Raw genomic sequence first — 24,266 nt, forward strand, 5'->3', positions numbered from 1 at the left:
GCTTGCGCGGGGGAAGGGTCTTCACCTGGGCAAGGGTCTTCTTGACCTGTGGGTGTGTTTTTTAGTATTATAATGAAGGCAGTTCACTTCAGGACACCTTAAAAGTAAGTTTTGTTGCCAAGTTGGCCAGCTAAATATCTACCTTGCCAGGTTGTCAAATAACTCATCCTATATACAATAGAACCCAGGTGCTCTGGTTATGGTCTAGAGTCCAGAGAATAGGGACTTCAAGAAACACAGCCTCAGATAGCAAGTAATGCAGCAACCCATACATAACGCTAACATAGAGGCTAACTTCTTGAAATCAAGATGTTCTTATAGTTGATTATTTCACAACCAAACATAGAAAGATTCAGTAAAACTTAAGATAATCTTCAACAGTAAAGTGGTGCGTCTCTGGTAATAGTGAATCAGTTCCACTCAGCCAGCCAAGAATGGATGAGTTCTGTAAGCATGCACTTTCAGCTGATGTGGGGATGCCTACTTCTTAGAGTACTGTGTATTAAGTTACCCTTGTCTGTTTTTCCGTACTGCACAGGTTTCTGCATATCTAAGTCTTGCATATAACTAGCCTGGGAGCACTACTTAGTAGTTGCCCTGCTGTTCTAGGAAAGCTGATCACTGCATGTGGAGCCCAGCAAGAGCAAATGGCTGACCTTGGTTCACAGGTGGAAGTATTGTTGAAAGCTAGTGCTGTGGTTACTCTTGTGTCAAGTTGCTTACTGAGGTTAGAGAACTCTGCTGGGACGCTTTGGATGAGCCTTTTTAGACTGCAGTCTTCGTAATGATGCTTGTTCTTTTGGGAAGTTTTCTTCCTCTTTTGCTGAAGTTAAATACATGCAGTATGTATGATGAAATTGTATGATAACTTTAGGGTATATGCTTCAACATTTCCCTTGGAAACAGCTCTACTAAATAAATACTGAAATATTAATAGTACAGAGCCTTTTTGCACAGGTGCCAGTTGTACTGGTCTTAGTGCAGTCTCTGTTCATCACTAGCTACAGCCCACCAGTTCTTTTGGGAAGCTACAATTCTGTTTCCAACTCAATTGTTTTATTTGAAAAAGCACAGCAGAAATGTGCGTGCACCCTGCTTGTCTCCACTACTGATGAGAATCTGCTGTCCTGAAAAGAGTCAAATGAGAAAGCTTTGATCTCAAAAAAAAGAAAAACAAACAAACCTAGGTGCAATTCTGTGCAGCTTGCCTGAAAACCATCAGATAGGCAAGAGTAGTGACGTATATGGAGGAGGCAGACACAGGGTAAAATTACACTAATCAATGCTCTTAGAGCAGTGAAATCTTTTTAAGACCTCTTCTGCCCATCCCTGAGAGTGCTGAAAACAGAGGGGATTGGCCTGCATGTGGTACTTCAGAGCTAGAATGAAAACATAATGTTAGTTATAGACAGAAGCAAACAGTAAAGTTGACTGGGAGAAAAAAAAAAAGAGGCAAAATAGTTGTGGAAGTTTTGCTGCATAAAATATTGGAGTTGAGCATATGAAGCATTGTTGCTGTGAAATACAAATCATTTGGAGCATTGATACAGATTCAGCTTCAGAAAAATGAGTGTTCTGCTACAACTTAACTTTTACTTGGTGATATTTCCCTTTAAATATAAGAAGTAAATATTTCCTTGAAAGTAAATTATCCTTCTGGTATTACTATATGCCAGCCTCTTCTGGATGTTTTTGGTTTCCACTCCCTGAGAAATGCATGCTGTTCTGCAAGGTACTTGCCCTTTGTTTTGTATGTAATGGGCACATATGAATAGATATATAAATACTTTATAAATTACTTGATTGGTTGTTACCATCTTCTCTCATGGGACTGATCTCTCTTGGAAGTGTTATATCAGAGAGAATGATGCCTTTTAATATTAATTTCATAAACTCCATTAAATGAGATTTCAAATCAATTCTTGAGGACTCCAGTCTCCAATTTAGAGCTGGTAATAAGTCACTGTGTCCACTCCAAAGCATGTTAAAGTAACTGGAAGAATGCCAAATGGCTTAAATGGTTTTTGCATCAGGGCTTTTATAAAGTGCAGCACTTTTTCCACTTAGATATATAGTAGATCATTTCGATAACTGTTTGAACGTAAGATCAGCTTGCAGCTCATCTGTTTTTTTTCCTGCCTCCTGAATCTACAGCATCTTGGTTCTTCCAGGGCTGCGGAGTAAGAATTAAAGTATAATTGCTAAACATCTCTGCCTTGGAGGAATTAGGCTCTTGCTGACTAATGTTACTTTTTTAGTGCTTAGTGGTGTCCATTGAACCTTTTGTGACCAACAACTTGAAAAGCATTGTACTAGATATTCGGTGTCTTCATTAATATTGTGAACAAATTACTCAGGTTCCCTTAAAGGTTTAAGATTTTACACAAATAACCAGTTTGCTTTTTCCAAAAACAAAAAGGAGGAAACAGACAAGTGTTTAATATGCTAGAGTTGTGCTTATTCAAACTTAACGAAGTAGCATTTAAATTCAAAATCTGACTCTCACATTGCATGCAAGATGTGTAGTTTGTTTTGGTTCATCTTTTCCTCTTACCAGGAAGAAGCCTGATGCTAGAAGACTCAGGGTTTGGGTTTTTTTTAAAGAGGTACCTTACTTCATGCATGGTATGTGCTGAATGAGTTGGTTTGGTCCTTGAGGACTTCAATAGTTGAAAGCTCTGTCTGTAACTCTGCTGTTTTAAATATGCTCATGCTAGGGAAGAATTTTTTTCCAAGCCCTTCTTCTAGTAGTTACTCCCTTTCATCTCCATCTGTCGTAACCTTTTCATGAGTGTGACCATCTGTTGTGGTAATGACTAGCTCTTGCTGCATTTCCTAATGGATGCTGTCCTACTAGAGTTTCTTCTTTTGGATTTAAAGAGAAGTAAAAAGGTGGTAATGCTGAGGTTTATTTTCAGCTGCAGTTGAGGCAGCCTTGTATTCTGTCATTAGAAACTGGTGCTTAAATTAAGGCTGTTGGTCTGCTTTTTTTTGTTTCTTTCATTCAAGCAGTAGTAGAATTATACAAATATGACTCTATTAATGTAGTGTGTGGTGCTGCACTTTCTCAGTGAGGTATTAATCCATGCTGCTGTTCCCGTTTGTTTAGCTTGTGTAAGTTCTGTTTATTCCGATTGAATTCAGTAATTATAGCTGCTAAGCCTAAATGTGTATCAAGGAGTTTAGAAGTCATGGAGTTTCTTTCCTAAGGTGGGATAGATCTGGTCAAAATCAATAGATCCCTCTGATGGTCAAATGTGTTGCCTAGAAAGTAAAGCAAGCGGGGAGTATGCTGTCACTGGCACCAGCTAACAGTACAGACAGGGAATTGTGAGTTTTAACCCTACACACAAAAGTTTCATATTAATTAAACACCCTCTGTGTGATGGTACAGGCACAGAAAGAGCTTAGGAACCAGGCTACAGAGAAATTGCTTGTACACTTCAGGGTGTTGATTCTGTACCTTGTCTGAATTGGGATCCTGTGCTTTCTAGCATGTCTAAGATGGGCTTTTCCTCTTTTCCCAAAGCTGTGCTTTAGCAGTCTTATTTTTCCCTATTTTGTCCAGCCTACAACTGCTCTGTTCACATCTGGGATTTAATTGGATTACAGTGCATTAGCCTTTTGTTAGTTGGGCAGGAAGGAGACTTGAGAGCCAGAATTTAGTTTATAGCCAAGGAAAGTAGGGCAGCCAGAGGTTTTGGGGATATAAGTCACAGACTATGTTCTTTTCTGTGTTTCCTTGGCGTATACTAGATTGAGTTTCTGAGCTGAGTTGTTTGAGGTATGGAGCTGGGCTGGGCAGCTCAGGAGAACATGACATCTTGAAAAACCTGAAAAATGCAGATATTACCCTCATGAATCATATGCTTGGGTATGGAAGGAGACAACAGTAGTGAAATTATTGCACGTTATCTTACTCATACGCTTATGTCCAAATTTAGATTTGATTTTTTGCAATTTAAGGATTATTGCTACAGAATCTTACTCTGCAATACAGAGAGCCACGATTATATTATAGAAAACAAAACGCTGCCTTTGTTGGAGAACAAAAGGGATTAATTTCCTTTCTTATATTTTCCTTGGAGCAATGATCTGGAGTTGAAATCCAATCTGAATATAACATTTCTTTAACAAGCGCCAGTTGTCATCAAACCAGTGGTTAATAGTGCTATAGTTAAAAGATCTCATAATCAAGGACTTCATCAATCTAAAAAGCAACATAAATTACAGGTTAAAAACAATGTTGGACTGAAGTGTGGTGCTCTTAAAGGCAGAACAGGAAACTGTCTGCATAGAAGTAGGTAATAACATCGTAAAATCTTAACAATAAATGTGATCTAGATTCATGGGCCCACAGCATGATTCTCTGATGAACTACTCTTCTCTTTCGGGTACAAAGGGACGGCAACGTACTCAAGTTTTCTACTGAGGGTAACACAGTCGAAATCAAATTCTGCCTGTGTTTTAGATACTTAGGGAAGTATTGAAAAGTGGTACTTAGGAGTCAGCTATTGCAAGATCTTGCTGACAAGCAAAATTCAGGTTTTCCTTTTAAAAACGAACAACAACCAACCAACAAAAACCATGAAGTGGGATTCATAGCAGCTAGACCTTTTTGACAGTGTGAGGAAGGGGATCAGTGGCTGTTCAGACCGACCTTCAGGAAATGTCATTATGTGTGTTCCTTGAGAAGGAAAAGGAGACACTTACTGAGTAGAGGTTTGCCCATCAGAAATGTGAGGTATACCAATTTCCACATACTAGCAAAATGTTTCCCAGTTCTGAATGGAGAGCTTGAATCTTATGCCAAATTTAGTCCCTAAGCCTTGTTAGTGCTCAAAAAACCCCAAACAAAACAGTGGAGGGATGTTGCTTCCTTCTGTGTCAGTTAAACAGGATGTGGGTGAACGCAGGCTCAATTCTTTTCGTTAGAGTTGTAGCAGAGACTTGAATGTAGGATGGGCTGGAAGAAGTATCTTCTGGACTCACCTGCTTAAATACTTAATTGGACTTAAGACACACCCATACCTTTCTCTGCTCAAATGAAGGCTACTAAACACCAGGCCTAAATGTTTGCTGTTTCTCAGGTTTCATGATCAGAAGTTTTTTGAGAGAATAATTTATTTCAGTGGTTTAAGAGGGAGTCTGACTTACAAGATACGGAAAACTTGCTTTAAGACAGCCATAGGATTAACTATGAGCTTGGAAGGAAAATAAAAACTTATTTATAGCTATTTGAAAACCAAAACCCAACAACTTGCCTCATAGGCTTCTGGTGCAAAAAAATATTTTGTCTTTGGGTAGCATGGCCTGCAGAGAATTGTTGGTCCTACTTGAAGCTGTCATTTGAAATTGTCAGCTTTTGACTGTGATTTAGGTAAGGGTTTCCTCCTAGTTCATTTAAGTAATAGATTTTGATCTTGTTCTGCATTGGTGCTTTATTTCCTTAGAAGTTGATAGTGGTTGGAAACCGTTAAGACACACTGATTTGTGTATAAATGTAACTCTTTTGCTGGTTCTGGAACCTTTTCTCGCTACCCAGAAGGACAGGCATTTAAATAATTGTGGAATTTGTTTGTTCATATTGTTACAAGACTTGTGTTAAAATGGTGATTGACACTTTATATTGATTCTTTCTTACTTGTGACTTGTCAAGCTTTTTCCATCTGAAGGATGGAAGAATTCAGATAAAAATGCAGAATTATTTTTTTTAATTGGGTAAAAACTGTTAAACATACTGGATATGTTTTGCATTTAAAATCGAGGTGCTGAGTAGAGGAACTATCATACATAGTTTCTTTTGCTACCCTGCACCTGTTCCTGAAAATATGTAATATCTGTCGTCTTCCTTCTCAGTTCTGTCATCTGCTTCCAAAATTCTGAAGTACTGCCTATCACTGTGTATCATATGCCCTTCTGGCATGTGATTATAACATCAAATCGAACTTGAAACTTTTTTTATGATAAAGCTAACATTTCCTAAAGCGTTTGTATTCATCCAGGCTTTAAACTATTTCTCCCCCAACCTGCTGACTATCCTTTTGGACATCTTTGTCCTTGAATCTCCTCTGAAAGAGGCTTAGAGACTTTTTCCATATGGGTAGCAAAAGCAGGTATGTCTGTTTGTCTTGATTCATTTTCAGCACTATTCTTACAGTGAAGGTTTGCTTGTGTAGTAGGGAGCCAACACCAGGAACAAGCAAGCTGTGCAAGAGCCCGGTGAGGCTTGCTGGCTGTGCTGGGACTGGGGATGCCTCTCTGGCAGGTTGCTTGCGGGCCTGGTGCTGAGCCCGGCACACCTCGGTGTGGAGCCATGGGGAGGTGACCACCAGGCAGTGGTGGAATTCATCATGTGGGCGCATCTGTGTGACATTAACTGTTCTGTGCTAGGGTAGGGCTGGTGTCTTCAGTAGAAAACATCTGTAGCTAATCTGATAGGTTTGAATGAAGGTTGAGAAACATCACTGATGTTACTTTTTTTTTTCCTTTTTTCTGTCTCTCCTTACAGTTGGTCCGTTAACCATCACCTTCCGGGTGCGCCCTAGTGAGAAAATGATCATAAAAAAAAATCCTTTTGTTCAGTCTGGTGGCCGCTATAGGCCACCTCACTGCTTGGCCCGCTACAAATCAGCCATCCTTGTAGCTTACAGGAACCAGGAGAAGTACCTTCACCATCTTCTCTACTATATTCATCCTTTCTTGCAGCGTCAGCAGCTCAGTTACAGTATCTACTTGATTCAGCAGGTAAATCTAAATCAGATGTGCCTGGTGGTATAACTGAGCTTCCCAGTTAAGGGTTAGGTTCTGACCAAGAAATGTGAATCTTGTGATGTGGAAGTACGGTTTTACACATGGGTTTAGAGCAGGTCAGTTATCTGCTGTCCCATCTCTATGGCTGCTAATGATTGAAATACCATACCACTTGTCAAGATCATCATTCTGCTATTGATTTGTTCTGCTTTTTTTCCTTCTAGAGGGATAAAGTTGTCATTAAGTGGTAACTTGTATTTTCAGCTGTTCAAGAGTTGAATGTAGTTTGCCTGTAGCTTGTCAGTGTGGCTACTGAGCAAAACTGTTGAGACTAAATGCTAAAGTGAAGTTTGATATTTTTAGTCTGTATCAAATAAAAACATCTGGCTTGACCCTGCTGTGGGCCAACCTGTGCAGGTCAAACAGCCATTTTTAACTAACATGGACAGGTGTTGCAAAAGATCAGTGGTGAGAGAACAAGTTTTGGATTCATTAATTAAAACTGATAGTTGATTGGGAGGGAGAAGAAGCTTTTTTGTTTGACCAAGATCTGTTTTCTCATTTCTAAGCTTTAATAAGCAGTAGTCAGGGCAAAAGCGTTGATGTGCAGATGTACACCTGAGGATTGGCTTACTGGTCTCTTAAGTCAGCCTTCTTCAGGTGCCCATGGTATATAGCCCCTGACACAGCAAAGCTTACAATTGCTGAGAATATTGTGAAGAGAACGGGTGAAATTTTCAGAGTCTGGAGCATGAAATTTGCAGCCAGTATTGATTCATTCCAGTGTCATTCAATTGAATAAGGCTTTTTTACTAGCATAAATTTTTTAATTTACTTATCCTCTTTGTTGTTGTGATGAAGAAATGTAGGTTTTCTTTTCCAGGTGGGAAACGGTACATTTAACCGAGCAAAGCTGCTTAATGTTGGTGTCCGGGAAGCCCTGAAGGATGAAGACTGGGACTGCCTTCTCCTGCATGATGTGGACCTAGTACCTGAGAATGATTATAATCTCTATGTTTGTGATGAATACTATCCCAAGCATATGGCTAGTGCCATGGATAAGTTTCAGTACACGTAAGTGCCTCCATTTGCTTTGGATGTGTGTATCATAATTGGTTCACTTTCTGCATGGAAAGTATGAATGGGGACAGTGAAAGATACAACCTTTAAGAGGTTTTCTGTTCGTTAGTTTTGCACTAATAACTTCCCCAGAAAAGGGTATTCTTGACCTAAGCATGCAATCTTGAACAGTTCCTTGCCTGCAGTTCCCTGTTCTGCTGTTAGCTCAGCTTGGCAAATGACTGGCAGATTTCTGTTTGCCTGTCGTTCCAGAATAAAAGTATAGGGTGGCAATTATTGGATCATGTAGAAGATGTGTGATAGGATGCAGGTATTTTGAACTAACCCAAGATGTGAATTTCAAAACCAGCTTTACTTTGGTCTGCTGCGGGGGGAATGGAACACGATAGGAATTACACTGGGTTTACTGTTTTGGGTTTTGGCATTGTCATGACAGTGGCTGTGAGGTATGCGATTAATATACGTGTGACTTGGATCACGTTGTTAGTTTGTGGAGGACTGGTATTAGCCTTCAATATTGATGCTTTTTTTTTTTTTCTCTTTTAGTCTGCCATATAAGTCCTTTTTTGGGGGTGTATCTGCTCTGACTCCAGAACATTACATGAAGATGAATGGGTTTCCAAACACATACTGGGGCAGTGGTGGTGAAAATGACGACATTGCTACAAGGTACTAAGCACGGGACAGGCTTAAAATAGAACCAAGCTAGCTAGTGAAACATGTAGCATTACCCTGCGAAAGGAACTGAGATGTTGTTCCTTAACGTGCTCGCAGTATCATTATAATCCAAAATGCTGTTGGCATTGGGAACGGTTAATGTCAGAAGATGCTCAGAATCCATGAATCCAATCATTGTGTGCTGGGAGGACAAAGCTTTCCTCAGACTCTGGAGGGCAGAATGTTACTTTACATCCTTGTGCCTTCAGTCGCTCTGGAGTACATCCAAGGGGTTATAACCACCAGTAGTTGACAAGTGACTCCATTGACATGAACAGCCCCAAGGGAAGGAAGGAATCGGCAAGCTTGACAAATAAGAAAACCAAGAAGGTACTTATTAATTCTCAGACAGTTGGGAATTTAAGTTACGTTGGGCATCTAGGTTGCTCCAAGTATTACCTAATCACCAATACTTGGAATTAAGGAACACAAGGAATTCTAACTTCTGTCTTCAGTGCTGGATGATGGAGAAGCCTGTGTGCTACTGTGAGTCAGTGACAGCAAGATCTGATGTTTTTTCTTGTACTTCAGTTGCTGTGGCAGCAGCATGCTATGGAAGTGAGTACAATGAGTTTAGTTCCAGGTACTCTGCCTAATGCGAATTCTTCAAGTACAAAATCATGGCTGTACCTAGCTGCTTTATTCAGCTTTGTAGCTGCACTGTGCACCTTCATCATCCTGCACTGAGGCAAGCTCATGGGGAATTTATAAAACTAAACTGACAATAAAGGCCTTGTGTGTTTTTTGGTCTTGTACAGTGTGACAAGTTACACAGTTTTGGTGGAACGTTCTGTTCGAGGACTGTAGGAGTTTTTACAAAGCAGTATTCTTCTGGGAATTGAAAGTCAGATTTTCTAATGTAGAATTCCTCCTTTTCCTTTCAGAGAAAGCTAACTAAAAGGGTGTATGATTGTTTAGAGATTCAGCATTTACTAGAAGAATGGAATGCTAGGAAAATAGATCTTTAAATCAAACACTACAATGCCGGGTCTGTTCAGCTGTTCTCAGTACAGCTTAGGCAATTAATGTGGATTTCGGTACCAGTGGTAGAGAGTCACGCCAGTTATGCATAAGAGTGCACTTCCTTACAGAAATCTCTTAAGGCAAGTAGGTTCTGTAGATCCCAAAATAGCCCTTTCTTGAAGGGAAGTAAAGCATGTGTTGTTTCTCTGAAAACTTTACTAATGATTAGCAGTGTTCTGGTCCATAGGTACATGGAGGCCATGGACAGTGCCTGTTAATGATTTATTCACATGCTGAAGTCTCAACCTGCAGAAGTCGGGAATGAGCTGGCTATTTTTGAATGGCCAGCTTGATGCACCTACTGGGATTTGGAATTTAGGAGGTGCTCAAGCACTTCTTACCATGTAGCAGCAAAATTAATTAGTATTTGAAATTGGACATTGAAATGTCAAAAAAAAAAAGTCCTGTGTAAAGGTTTTTTGCTGGGATACTGCTTATTAAAGCAGAGTTAGTGAAGAAACATGCTGGCTGCTACTTACAGTTGGCAGATGGCAGTACTCTATAGTATTAGTCCTAGCAAACACCAGGATCTACCTTTTATTGGAAGAAAATACTACTCTAATTGGAACCACTTACGTGTTAACATTATCAACTACAGGAAAGTCTGTTGGGTTCTTCTTAACAGTAAATGAATGTATTAACTGTTTCATATTACAGTTTTAGTTTAATCTTGCAATGCAAAAACTGTAACAGCAAAACTAGTGTTCTTGCTTTTTCTTGTCAATTTAATGTGCAATAAGCTTATGTTCAGAAAACAAGAAACCTTGTCTAAAACTCAGTCTGAAATAATAGTATGTATGTCATACTGTCAATGAAGCATTGTAATAATTTGATGGCTCTAGACTAACAAATATTTTCAGTTCTGTAGCTTCTTTCAGTGTTATAACATTCCTGCTTCAGCACAGCTTGCTGCTGTACCAGATCTCAATGGAAGGCAATCAAATGTTGCAAACATGCCAGTTAGATAACCTCAGCTGAGCAAACATTCATTCTTAGATTCACAGGAATTTTCTCTAAGAGCTGCCCTGTGATAGCGGAGGTTTGCTAGCCCTAGCACTATTACAGGCACTTTTTATTGGTAAACTAACATAGATGCCATCAGCAATGGGTTGCTTGAAAGTCACCCAAAATGCTGTTTTTAGGAGCTCTCTCCTGGAATTCTGAGCCTTCAGTTCACTTTTTTTCTTATCTAACTGTCCTGCAGCTGAGCAGCTCACATTTGTTTGTCTGGTGCCTGTATTTATCGCTAATTGTTTATGAAGCCAGTTCTCTAATCAGGCCATCTGAATGAATTGCACTTCTCAAAGAAGAGAGAGAGGCTTAATCTGGATCTGAAACTTGGGACTGGCTTCCTTTCAGAAACTGCAAGTTTGGGGGTTGGGGTTTTTTTAAAGTTTAGGTGACGGACCTCTAGGCAGTAAAAGCTCTGCTCTTACAAGGAAGTGAAAATACTGCTCAGTTGTCAGATTCATGGGAATTGCTCTGGAATGCTCTGTATGCTGTTGTTCATTCCCTGCTTGCTATAATCCTCTTTGTACCCTGTCGAAGTGCATTGCAGCTGTAAGCTTTCTAGCCCAAGCCTGGTTAGAACCTGCTAGAGAAGATAATGTGGCACTGTGGTGTTAAACTTGCTCCCTTCAGCTTCTATGTTTTGCTTTGATTGCATTAACACTGAAAATCATCTCTGACTTTGAATTCCCCTATAACTATGCCTAGAAATAGTATCTTTATGCCTAAGCAAACATTTTGTTTGTTTTTTTAAAGGATTCAGTTAGCAGGAATGAAAATAGTCCGGACATCACCTCACCTTGGACGCTACAAAGTGATGGACTACAATGAAGAGACAGAGACACAAGAGCCTTGGAGAAGGTAACTGTCCTAGAGGGGGGAGGCAGTTAGGAGGCTACTCTTTGTCTTGTGGCAGGTTGACTGTTACTATCATCTTCCTCAGAACAGGCAGTAAGTATACCTAATGCCACTGCTTGTTTTTCTGCTTTAATGTGGCTATTTAAAGAAGGCTCCCAGTCAGTTTCAACTGAATTGTTCTGCTCCTGTCTCTGCATTTGAAGGGTTTCTCCTAGTTTTCTACTTTTTTCCTATTGTTAAGGACATTTGCTGGCTAGGAAGCTAACACATATCAGACTTAGGCATCAAATTATTTGGGGAATAAAACCTAAAAAAAAAAAAAAATCCTGCCTGTCTTGTAAATAGGGAGAGTTCAGTTTGAAGAGGCACTTTTTTATTATAGGGAATTTGTAACAACTTGCTCTTCAATCTGTGTGGATGTACAACGTGCCATTAAAATAGCGGAAAGGAGCATTCTAGTTTGAAGACATGAGGAAGGTGCTGTGAGAGACCTTAGCAAAGACCCAGTTTTACATAAAAGAGCTGGAGGAGCGTGTTGGGTCAAGTGTGGTGGAGGCTTCTCATACTGACAGTGCAGACTTCCCTCTATCATCTCAAAACTCAGGTTCCCATAACAACCCTGTCTTAAAACCTACCTACAGCAGCCAATGTACACCATTGCTGCAAGCCTCTGCGTTGCACTCCCAGGTCTCTCTAAGCTGCTGCCAGTTTCTTGGTTTTTTGCGGACTGTAGTTGCTGTGTCACTGGTCTCCCTGTCTGATTAGGTTCCAGTCCAAATTGTCCTTGTTTAGAATACTCAGCATGAACTTATCCGTTTAGTCTTACAAAATGCCTTCTCTCTCTAGTCTGTATTATGTGAGAAGAGTTTTCTTGGGGCTTTTCTGCTAGCAGCTTTCGTCTGCTAAGCCCTTGCCCCCTCTGGAAGTCTGTTTCTTTTGCAGCTTCAGCTGCAAACATCACCTTTGTTCTTCTGTCTAACTGCAGGTATTCTTCCTTCTTCAGGCCTACTTCCCGACACAACACCATAAAAACATGGAAGGATGATGGAATGAATTCGTTAGAGTTCAAGCTCCTTTCCAGGACAGAGCATCCTCTTTATACCAACATCACTGTGGACATTGGTTATGTTCCCCCATTTTCTTAAGAGAATGAAAACAAAAGCAGAGTTTGGGCTCAGCATGGCAGCATGCATATGGGCATTCAGCCTCTACCTCCTGTTGTGGTGTGGAATCTGCACCACCTGAGACTAACCCTTTTGTCTTTCACTTTCCTCCTGACTGTTTAAGAGTTAGAAGAAAAGGCTTCAGGAATAGGGTATGATAGCTAATAAACAGGCTGTGGCTTACTGTAAAACTAACTACTGAGTCAGACCCACCTCCCAGCCCTTGGGATCAAGGTCTCCTTGACAGTAAGCTGACCCAGGTTTTCTGGAACCTTTGTTCCATAGGTGGATAGCTCTGTCCTGCTTCTTACTTAAGTGTTAATTGGGATGCAAGCCATTCTGTCAGACAGGCCTCTGAAGTACTGTATTTTGAGAAAGTGTTGAAGCCATTACAGTTTTGTAAGTATCTTTTGTCAATTTGAATAAAATAAATTGAGTTATGTGTTTGGGTTGAGATTTTCTAGAATATTTAATAAGTGTAATAAAGGAGAAAGTTGCCCTGATACCAGATACAACCAGAGCTTAAGTCCTTGGGTTCTTTCTGGCCTGATCCATCAGTGTTTAAATGTTTTTATTGTAGCTGTAAGTAATTCAGGCTGAATAGGTGATGTAGCTGTAAGTAATTCAGGCTGAATAGGACCTGAGGCTGTCACCTAGACTAACCTCCTGCTCAGACTAGGGAAATTAATCTAGTGTTTCAGCTGTTGCTCAAACATTAATTATCTTTCAAGGTTGATATGCCTTCAACATAAAATACTTCTGAGAAATTAAATACAAGAGAAAAAACAACTTAAGTCAAACATGTCAACAGTGGAGCTGTGACCCTGGCAGGAATGCATTTCTACTTACCTGACTGTGAGACTGATGCAGTCTCTCCAAGACCTTCCCCTTCCCGTAATCTATCTTTCTCTATAAAATAGCACTGCCTACCAGGTCCAGTTATTTTGCAAGCATGACACAGGATATTTTTGCTTGTTACTTGTAGATACTAAAATTCCCTGTTCACTGAAAAGCTGCATCTATCCCATTAACACCTAAGAATTTATTTAAAGCTTCAGCCTTCTCTACAGTTGGAATAATGTGTCAACCAGCTAGAGAACCATTCTTCAATATTATAGTAAGCAGAAGTTGCTTTTTGTCTTGTAATTCTTAATATATTGTGTCCTAAAAGAAACTCTCCCCACCCTGGCTTCACATCTACCTGCAAGGGATGCATATCCAACAGGCAGGTGTAAGGACAGTAAGGAAAGGAAAGTGCTCTAATCAAGATTTTAGCAGAAATCCTGCAGCATACTGGAACAGGTAGTTAACCATAGACTTTCACCAATCTTCTAAAACAAGAATCACATATAATAATGGCCTGGGTATGTATACAAATTGCACTCTGCTAACAGTGTGGCCCAAAGCATTAAGAAATGTGGACAGCAATTTCTTGGCCCCTGCCTTTCCTTCCAGATCTCTCCAGAATAACGCAACCTGCAGCCTGCTGCAGAACCGAGACTTTCATTTTGCCACAGGACACTTCAGCAGTCCCACAGCAGGGTGAGCTGAGCTCATGAAGGACAAGAGAAGCCTTTTGAGTTCAATGGAGTGTATTTATTGAGAGATTTTTAACATCTCCTCACCTATTACCAATATTGCCCTTCCCTCACACATAAGCAGTTTTTCCTCAGGCTGGAAAAAATTAGCTTTTCTCAGCAAGTTTGTAGTTGGTGAAGAATTCTTGTGCTTTTAATGAGAAAAGACTGGCCTGTTCCTTTTGAAGTCATGGCAGTGCTAGGCTGCCTTCCCCCTACAACAAGTAAATTTAGGAATAGTTGCAAGAACAAATTTTTTCTCAGGACACTTAGTTCAAGCCCTTCCACTGGACCAGCCCAAACAAGGACACTTTTGTAAATGTCCCAGCAGAAAGTGCATAGAAGAACACAAGGACCTGTCCCTTAGGACAGTCCCTATCTCCAGTCCTCACAAAAGGAAATTCTCAACCAACCAATTAGATGCTGTGAAGAAAGACTTTCTTCTCTGCTACTGAAGTACTCCTTCAAGCAGAGTGCCAGAGTCATCTGCTGTAACAGCAACCACAAACACGATCTGTTGCCGTTTCCAATAACCTGTGTGGTGTTTGCCCTTAAGAGATCTTCGGCTCCATGCTGAAATCCACCGTGATGTTGACATATAAAGGGTTACGTTCCACTGAGAGCAGTTTATACGAACAAGAGTTCAGCCCATCTGTTTTCCACGTTCTAGATACCTGACCTAGAAGCTTCATCCTGAGGACAGAGAGGAGAAAAATCTTCATTGCCATGCATAGGAGAGGAGTTTTGAGCTCTTTCCCACTACTAGTAAACTTGAGGCAGAGCTACAGCCATTCTGTATCTACTGGGAATGTAAAGTCATGCTTTTCCTGTCCTCAGCATGGACAGCTGGACATGGGGAAAACAGTCCTTTGGTTTAATCTCTGAAATCATACGCTCAAATAATATCCATGTAGCTTTGGAAGTTTCTAAGGAACATCATCCAGTCGATTCTAGGCAGATCTCATGTACTGAACAACAGCTGCCAGCTGTGAGCAGTGGTGTCACAGGACTCACCCCCAAAGCCTCTGTGTACCACAAAATGCCTGTTTGGCTTAGAGCAAAGAACTTTGCCCCCAGGTGCCTGGCTCCTAGCCACGTACCAAGACAATGCAAGGTGGAACACTGTTCTTGACTCACCTCTCTCCATTCTCTTCATTACCATGGTCTCGTCTATGGAAGATCATTGTGTACCTGGCTACATCAGGAGATGGCCTTACCACTCTCATCTTCTGCATCTCAACCCTGGAAGAAACAATAGTGCCATGAGCAAGAAATCACCTATAAACAAGCTCTTAAGGAAAAAAAAACCACCACCACACAAACCACCAAAACAAACACCAACATTTGGAGACTTCATCTCTTGTAGATGCCATTGAAGCAAGCACAGGGAATCGTAGGAAACTCATCTTCATCTCTTCCATGACCCATTTTGCCAGAGAAATGGGGCTCAGAGTTGTGTTTCTGGAGAACAGGTCCAGTAGGGTGACAGATAGCCCTTTCTTTTAAACAGAAGCAGGTAGCTACTACAGTAGAGATCATGTAGAGCTTTAAACACACATTTATACAACAGAGTACATTTAAATTAGTATTTTCTGGTCTAGTTTGTACTGCCCTGTATTAAACCTAGGAGGTCTGTAGCAAGATTCCACCCTTTTTGCAACAAGTTCATCTCAACTGCTGCAATAAAGCCCCTATACTTGATAGTTCTCCACTTAAAAAAAAAAAAAGCTTGTTTTCTTTTTTAATAGTTGGCAGACAGCTGCAAAATTTTTATTTGTTGACATGAAGAAAACTTACTTTCTGAGAACAGTGCCAGAAACACTGAGCCCCATGCATGGATTTAAGTGTCTGACATCAGGCACTTGATTGGAGCTTTTGGCCTTAAACATCTGTGGAGCACAACAATTTTGCTCTGTCAGCAGAAAACATTAACTTCATGACAGTGGAATTAAGGAATAGCCCAGGTCTTTGCTAGTCACAGCAGCAGCTGAAAGAGCAATATGAAACCAAGAATTGAAGAAACTGAGCCCCTACAGTTTTCCAATGACTGTTTGTAGCAGTAAGTTATCAAACAAATATAACAAATGATCTGAAAAGTCTCTTTGTGATGCACACCTTAGGAAGGGGCCCAAAAGAGACCATCACATTTAACGTAGAGGCAAAACAGTAGGACCTAAGAGCACTCCAGCCCAGAGTTCTTGAAGATACTGAAGGGGATGCTGCCATCTGCTGTCTTCACACAGGAAGGCTGCAAGGATCTCTCCGTGCAGCCACCCACCGAGACAGCAAGCTTCCCATTACCTACCCACTGCAAACTCCATAACCAGCCCAGTCCAAGATCCACCCTTCCATGGAAAGGCATGAGCCAAGTCCAGTTGCAGTGTGCACTCTGGGTCATACAATTTGGTTTCCACACCAAGACCACAACAGCTGCAAAGTTATGAGGTGCCACGCACAAGCAGGCATCGCTTTTGATTCCAACCACTTGCAAACATTGTGGAGACCCTCAGTAAATCCTGCTGATCTGCTGCCCACAGGAACATTTGAAAGAACACCACTATCACCTTTGTTCGCTCATGAACTGTGACACTTCTCAGGAACCTGGGGAATAAGATGGTACCAAGCCATCCCCTACCACTATAAAAGCCAGCTCCCAAGAGGTCACAGAGAAGAAGTTGGTGTGTCTAGCTAGGGGTAGAGAGAAAAAGAAAGTTGTGATTAAGAAGGGACAGAAATCCATGTCACCAGTAGACCTTTTAGATTTCTTGAGATACAGCTGACTGGTCTGCTGAACTGACACAGCGAAAAACTTTCATTTGGAAGTTCCTAACTTTAACACACTTGATTTCACCAGTGTAATTATTTAATATCACCAGGGGTATGAATTTTATGTCCCCCAAACGTTTGTTTGCATATTTAAGCAATTGAAAAGGATAAACACTTGAAGAATGACAGAGTATACCCAAGTTACAAATTGACAGGCTCTGCCAGCAGAGCTTGTGGGGTTTTTTGGTTTTTTTCCTTCCTTCACTAACAGCAGCACAGGATTAGAGGTTTCCTCCTAGGCAAAGGGCAAAAGATCAACATAAAAGTTTTGTCGACTTCTTTGTCCTACTAAACCTTTCAAACTAATAAGTTTCTCCTACTTTGACAGGCACGTCTGCAGACCTAGTTTTAACAAGAGCAAAGGGCATATGCATATACATGCAGTCTTTCTAAAATTCAAGTTACTCACTATCTTAACTATCATCACCACCACCCACATACAAACTAAGCCCTGCTTGGAGTAAATCATGGTAGTCAATGAATGCAGAAAACCCAATCCCACCAAAACCAACATACTCCCATGCTCTCGCAAAGTATTGGAACTCAATACATCTGTGTCTCTTCGGCAAATCACACTCCAGACTTCAATCTTATTATTTCGGTTATAAGCAATTTCCAAGTGAGAATACAAAAAAAAACCACCAAAAAAACCTGCACACAAACACACACACCTCACAACAAACCCCATACCCAACCAACAATGCTGTCAGGAGGAGGACCAGGTCTCAGGCGTGCCTAACCTTTTCAAAGAGGAAACCATTCACAGAACTGCATCTCACACTCCAAATCCCCACTGCAATACTGTTTTGAGTTGAAGGCTCCCATAGTGTTCCACCTTTGGAGGCTAGGTGTGAAGTCACACCGATTTTTTTGTTTTTTAAATCGATGCCTCCCCCTCTCACACCCATTTCCCTCTAGCCTTTTATTTATTTATTACCTGATTCGAAGGTCGTCATCTTCTCCACCCCAACCCCAGTAGTTGTTAGAGAATCCATTCACCTTGGAAAACTGATCTCTTGTTAGAGCAGTTACACCTCCAAAATATCCCTGGTACCGTAACCTGGAAGTACACAAGAAGAGAGAATGAGGAATTAAAAGTCAAGTTCTACCAACAATGAAAATACTACCCTGAAACTCTGGATCTAGACCTGTCTTTCACAGAGTTAAGGGTGCACAAATTCATGAGGTGGGTCTCGTTCTCCTCCTCTTTTCACAAAACGATGGTGATTTGCTTTAGGCGAGAACTCCCCAACTCAGAGAACGTAGACTTCTTCAATAGTTTCTCTCTCCCTTGCCAGCCAAAAAGGCACTTCACCTCAAGGACTCTGATGAGTAGAAAAGGAACAAAGCTATGCGCTAATATAGTGGAAGCTTTGCAATAATGATAGCAAGCCATCGATTATCTTAGAGCTGAATCTGAAAAACTTGGAATGAAATCAGATCACAGCAAGGGGGCACGTGCTATGGGATGTTGCAGGACCAATTCCAAGGTAAGGTACAGTGCAAGTTACTTGGTAACCTAATGTAATGGAGCTCAGCTCTGAAGAAGATCCATTTCTAACTTCTACCTTCCTTCTCCAGGAAACTGCATCTACTTTAAAAAGGTATTTACATACCATGCTTATTTATCTTCTTATACCATTTTGCTAATTGTTTTTTATGATACTCTCCTCTTTCTTGGTCCTTAAGGTAAGCATTACAACACAGCCTCTACTACATCGCCACTGCCAACTTCAGAGGTGATGTGCACATGGCTGCAGGTTGCATTTTGATTTCTAGATGTATGTGAATATAAACAGACGAACAAATTGCCAGGGCTAGAAAGTATCCATTATTGGAATTTACATGCCAGACAAGCAAAGGTGCAGTGTTTCTTATTATTTCTGGTTTACCATGAACCTAATTTAAAAACACCAACTCCCCCTGAAAAAAAAAAAAAACACAAACCACCACACACAACCTCTCTCATAGACTATTTTTCCTGGCTGATTTTTCCTGTCACAGCATCACAGGAGAATTGCGGAGGTTGGAAGGGGCCTCTGGAGATCAGCTAGTCCAACCCCTCTGCTCAGAGCAGGGTCTGCTGGAACAAGCTGCTGAGGACTGTTTCCATTCAGGTTCCAAGCATCTCCAAGGATGGAGACTCCACAACCTCTCTGGGCAGCCTGTTCCAGTATTTGGCCACCCTCACAGTAAAAAAAAAAAAACACCAACCACAAACCCCCCCCCCACATCCCCCCTTTTTTTGTATGTTTAAATGGAATTTCCTGTATTTCAGTTTGTGCCCATTGCCTCTTGCCTTTCACTGAGAAGGGTCTGGCTCCACCTTCTTTACTCCCTTCCATCAGGTATGTATACACATTGACAAGATCCCCCTCTGCCTTCTCTCCTCCAGGCTGAACAGTCCAGCACTCTCAGCCTCTCCTGACATGTCAGATGCTGCAATCCCTTCATCATCTTCATGGCTCTTCTCTGGACTTGTTCCAGCATGTCCACATTTTTATTGTGCTGGGGAACCCAGAACTGGACACAGCACTCCAGGTGTCCTCTCAATGGTGCTGCGTAGAAGGGAACAATCACCTCCCTCAACCTGCCGACAACACCCCTCCTAATGCAGCCCAAGATGCTACTGGCCTTTGTCATGAGGGCACATTGCTGGCCCAGATCCTTTTCTGTAAAGCTGCTTTCCAGAGAGTTGGCCTCCAGTTGGCCTACTGGTGCATGGAGTTGCCTCTCTCCAGCTGCAGAACTCTGCATTTCCCTTTGTTAACTTCTTTAGATTCCTGTTGGCCACATTCTCCAGCCTGACAAAGTCCCTGGTACATCAACCACCCCTCCAAGATTTCTATCTTCTGAAAACTTGCTGAGGGTGCAATCTGCCCTATTGTCCAGGTTACTAATGAAGATATTAACAAGTACCAGCCCCTGTATCAAACTCCGGAGTGAACCACTAGTGACTGGCCTCCAGCCGGACTTTGCTCCAATGATCAGAACCCTTTGAGCCCAGGAGTTCTGCCAGTTTTCACTCCATCTCACTGTCCACTTACTAGTCCATACTTCATCACTTTGTCAATGGGGATGTTACGAGAGACAGCCTTCTTAAGTCAAGATACACATTATCCACTAACTCCTCCCTCATCCACCAAGCTAGTCAAATCAGAGAAGGCTATCAGATTGGTCAGGTATGACCTGTGAACAGATTTGCTTCATCACCTTCACAGGGATTAAAGGTGAGGTTGACCAGCCTGTAGTTCCTCAAATCCTCCTTCTTGCCTGTCCTGAAGACAAGTGACATTTCTTTTCTTCCAGTCCTCAGGAACCTCCCCCAGTCATCACGACCTTTCAAAGATAACACAACAGCCTTGCAATGACAGCAACCAGTTCCGTTAGCACTCACGGATACATCCCATCAGGTCGCATGGTTTTATGGTCTATGCCCAGTTTGAGCATTCCTTGACTTGATCCTCCTCCACCAAGGGTAAGTCTTCCTACGTCCAGACTTTTCCACTGGTATCAGAAGCCTGGGAATCCTGAAGGCAAATCTTGCCAGTAAGGACCAAGGCAGAGAAGGCATTGAGTATCCTGGCCTTTTTCTTGTCTTTTTTCACCAGGTCCCCTGCCACACAGCAGGTACACATTTTCCCTACTCTTCCCAGCAGCTGATGTACCTGTAGAAGCCCTTCACATTGCCCTTCATGTTGCTTGTGAGATTCAACTCGAGAGGCTTTGGTTTTCCTAACCCCATCCCTGCATGCTTAGACAGCATCTTGTGTGTCCTTGCAAGTCACCTGACTCTGCTTCCACCTCTTTCATGCTTCCTTTTTCTGTTCCGAGTTTTCTCAGGAGCTCCTTGTTCATCCATGCAGGCCTCTGTCCACCTTTGCTTGACTTCCTGCACATCGGAACGGACCGTGCTTGCACACGAAGGAGGCAACCGCTGAAGATCTACCAGCTCTCCTGAACCCCTCTTCTCTCCAGGGTCATCTCCCAAATGATTCTTCTAAGCAGATCCCTGAACAGGAAGTCCAGGGTTGTGATCCCACTATTTGCCTCATTCCCTCCTTGTTTCTGACCTTCATTCACATCCCTGACCAGTTCTTCCTTGTTTGTAAGCATAAAGTTCAGCAGAACACCTCCCTTCATCAGCTCTGATCACCTGTGTCAGGAAGTTATCATCAATTCACTTCAGAAATCTCCTGGATTACTTGTGCCCTGTTGCGTTGCCCCTTCCAGCAGATACCAGGATGAATAGAGTCTTCCACGAGGACCAGGGCCTGTATACATGAGGCTTCTTCCAGTTGTCTGAAAAAAGCTTCAACTGTCATTTGCTGGGACTGTGATATACTTCCCAAAGAGACGATGTTACCTATATAAACATACAAAAAGGATTGTTCGAGGCAGATGCAGTCTCTCATGTGCTCTAGCTGCGTTTTTTTCTCCCTCTGGAATTTTTACTCTTCCTTGCTCTCTCTCCCCTTTATCTCTTCTCCTAGAGGAGACCAACCACAAGGTAGCAGAGGCCCTGTCGAGTTTTAATTATGCATCACCACCTTGAGACTTCTGCTATGGGTGCTCTAGAGAAACGCAGTCAACAGGTGGAATGGACAGCAAGGAGGTCCCATAAACAGCAACAGCAGGGAAGAGCCCTCCCCAGCCATGCTTTCAGGCTGCATTGCCAGTCACCAACAGTCCCACATCCCCCCATTCCAGCAGCCTGGTAGGGTTTGGGAACTGACTGCCCACCCACATATCCATATATGCACCCCATAATTCCCCTACACCACTGGAGAGGCAGACACCGAAGGAGCCAGAGCTGTAACCAGGACAGTGCTGCCCACTTGTTCCTCCTCAGGCAGAGCAGAACTGGCAGGGCCCAGGCATATCCTGCTCCTAGGTGACACAGTCTGCAAAAACACACCTCTGAACAGAGGCAGTGACACAGAAAAGAAAGTAAGAATCTAATTCAAACCACCAGTATCCTAGTGAATAGTGATGCTGGGTATTCACAACAGAAACATTTTGTCAGCGTAAGACTCTTTAAAGCCAAAGCTTAAAGCTGACCCATAACTAACAGCTCCTTCCCACAAACAGGAGAAACCTGAGGAAATTAATAGTAAGACGACACCTTAGTAAAAGCAAAAAAAAAAAAAAAATCCATCTTTAGCTAAGCTAAACACTTGCAGTAACTAGGGCACAGGAGGTTAAGTAAAGTACCTCAAGCTTTGTGCCATGTTATTAGCCTGGATTCTGCATGCCTGTCAATTAACCAAGGCAATGTTTCTGTTGCTTTGGTGCACAACCATCCTGTAGCCCTCAGCATTCTCTCTGCAAGGCGCAGTGCTCCAAAAACTTGTCACAAGCCCTGTCCATTTGTGCTTGTTCCCATTTTCACTGAATAACTGGAAAGTGAATATTATTCTCTATAAGAATTTGCACATCCCACCTCTTTCTCATATATTTGACAAAGGAAACCCAGAAGTGAAGTAGAGCTTTACTTCAAAGTACTCCGAGATCAGCTTTTGAAAAGCCCACTTCTAATTAATATTGGGAGCGACATGACATAAGAGGTGACTCTTGAAAGAAACACATTCAATGAAACCACTCTAGTCATTAAATTCACCAAGCACAGGAGCCTTTTTTCTCTGAGGTGGACTGAACCTGACTTTTCACTTTAAATTATTTATATCACACTATCACTTAGGGGACCCATTTAAAAATCAGAACGATCCTGTATTAGATGCTGTACAGCCAAATAATTAAAGGACAACCCTTGGCAAATTCTCACACTTGAGCTCTCAATATCAGAAGTTACCTCTTCAACAGCAAAAGCTAAGTGGCAAGTTTTATTAGCACAATAGTAAGATCACACTGTCAAATCACAGGACCAGAAGACTGCAAGTGTATTTCTAACTTTGACGGAAGGTCTTCACACAACCTCTGTCACGTTGGTTTCCTCTCAGAACGCCCTTTACCTCACCCCAGAAACCAGAATGATGACAATGATCGTTTGTACAGGTGACCACGGAGCTGACTTCAGAGATCTTCAGCTATCTTTTGCCAGAAGGCGCTCCAGACAGGCGGAGCATTACCACCAGAAATCTGGTGTCAGAAGGAAGGGTAGATACCAGCATACAGCTCCAACAGAAGAGGAACATTATCAGTAACTTGGCATTTCCCAGTTGGTATTCTTTCCATAGTCCTGGTTTCCTACCTGTATCCAGTATTGTTCCTGCCAACTACAAGGTGCTTTGGTTGTCTGTCACACATGTAAATGTTAAAGTCATTTTCTGGCACCAGATCCACGTCATGGAAAATGAAACAGTCCCAGTTCGCTTCTTTTAGGGCCTCTAGGTATCCTACATTCAGCAGTTTAGCTCGATTAAATTTGGTGCTGCCAGCCTGTGGAAGAGAATGGAAAAAACCTCTGAAGAAGGTGTCAAACCTTTTGAACCAGAACTGCTCCTGGGCATTTGTTCTAATCTTGTAGTTTGCAGCCGCATTCGTGCGTCACAGCCTTTACAGCAGTAACTACACAAAGAGCTACCCCATAACTTTAGATACAGCAGCAGAGTGGCCAATGATGCAAAGTGTTTCTTCAGTCTCTACTTGTCATGAACAAACACAGACAAGGTCAGGAGAGCCTGCGGTTATCTGGGCACCAGAAGTATGCATACTGCAATTTCACTGCTATTGCTGCTCCTGTCCTGGAGTTCCCATCAGGCTACATAACAAAAGAGATACCTGTAAACAGTTTAGAAACTGGCACTCCATACAGCTGTGTCAGTAAGGCTTAAGGAAGCTTTAAAAAAAAAAAAAGAAAAAACACCACCAAAAAACACAACAAAACACCCCCAACAAAAACAAAACACCAAAACATTACTCCCATACTGACTGGTTTATAGATGTCAGAGCACCTGCCACAGATGGTTTATGCTTGTCCACTCAGTTTAGAGGATAGCAATGCTTAAAGAGTTCACTGTATTTCCTTAGGTCACACAGTAGGTGGCAGAGTGGGAAATAAAAAGCAGGTCTCTTCATTTTTAACTCCTATCTATAATCTAATTATTATGGTGCACAGGGACTCCCCCTGGCACAGAGCTTCACTTGACTTTTACTAGTCTTTGTTGCTTGCTTTTGCTATAAGTTAGTGCATCTTCGCTTTTCCAAAATACCATTTTTCACCTTTGAGGTATACATGTATACGCACACACCTGGCAGTTTTGTAAGCTTACCATGTCACCATTCACTCTGGAGCAACAGG

General features: G+C 41.8%; 2 protein-coding genes across 3 annotated transcripts in view; one reads left to right on the forward strand and one right to left on the reverse strand.

The window, feature by feature from the left end:
• B4GALT3 (beta-1,4-galactosyltransferase 3) overlaps window positions 1-13,044 on the forward strand; it is a 14,468-nt gene extending 1,424 nt beyond the window's left edge. The window contains exons 2-6 of one of the 2 annotated variants that reach the window (XM_009274466.2): window positions 6,512-6,747; window positions 7,637-7,827; window positions 8,380-8,502; window positions 11,338-11,442; window positions 12,443-13,044. In XM_009274466.2, the coding sequence (XP_009272741.1) occupies window positions 6,512-6,747; window positions 7,637-7,827; window positions 8,380-8,502; window positions 11,338-11,442; window positions 12,443-12,584 (797 nt within the window). In that variant the 3' untranslated portion in view covers window positions 12,585-13,044. The remainder of the gene's footprint in view (window positions 1-6,511; window positions 6,748-7,636; window positions 7,828-8,379; window positions 8,503-11,337; window positions 11,443-12,442) is intronic. The other variant, XM_019470819.1, reaches the window with a different exon arrangement.
• Window positions 13,045-14,182: 1,138 nt separating this feature from the next.
• B4GALT4 (beta-1,4-galactosyltransferase 4) overlaps window positions 14,183-24,266 on the reverse strand; it is a 35,582-nt gene continuing 25,498 nt past the window's right edge. The window contains exons 4-7 of the mRNA XM_009274484.1: window positions 23,217-23,404; window positions 17,943-18,065; window positions 15,317-15,421; window positions 14,183-14,872 (exon numbers count right to left, since the gene is read on the reverse strand). Of these exons, the coding sequence (XP_009272759.1) occupies window positions 14,731-14,872; window positions 15,317-15,421; window positions 17,943-18,065; window positions 23,217-23,404 (558 nt within the window). The 3' untranslated portion in view covers window positions 14,183-14,730. The remainder of the gene's footprint in view (window positions 14,873-15,316; window positions 15,422-17,942; window positions 18,066-23,216; window positions 23,405-24,266) is intronic.

This window comes from Aptenodytes forsteri, unplaced genomic scaffold (genome assembly GCF_000699145.1).
Source record: "Aptenodytes forsteri isolate BGI_AS27 unplaced genomic scaffold, ASM69914v1 Scaffold379, whole genome shotgun sequence".
Lineage (NCBI taxonomy): Eukaryota > Metazoa > Chordata > Aves > Sphenisciformes > Spheniscidae > Aptenodytes > Aptenodytes forsteri.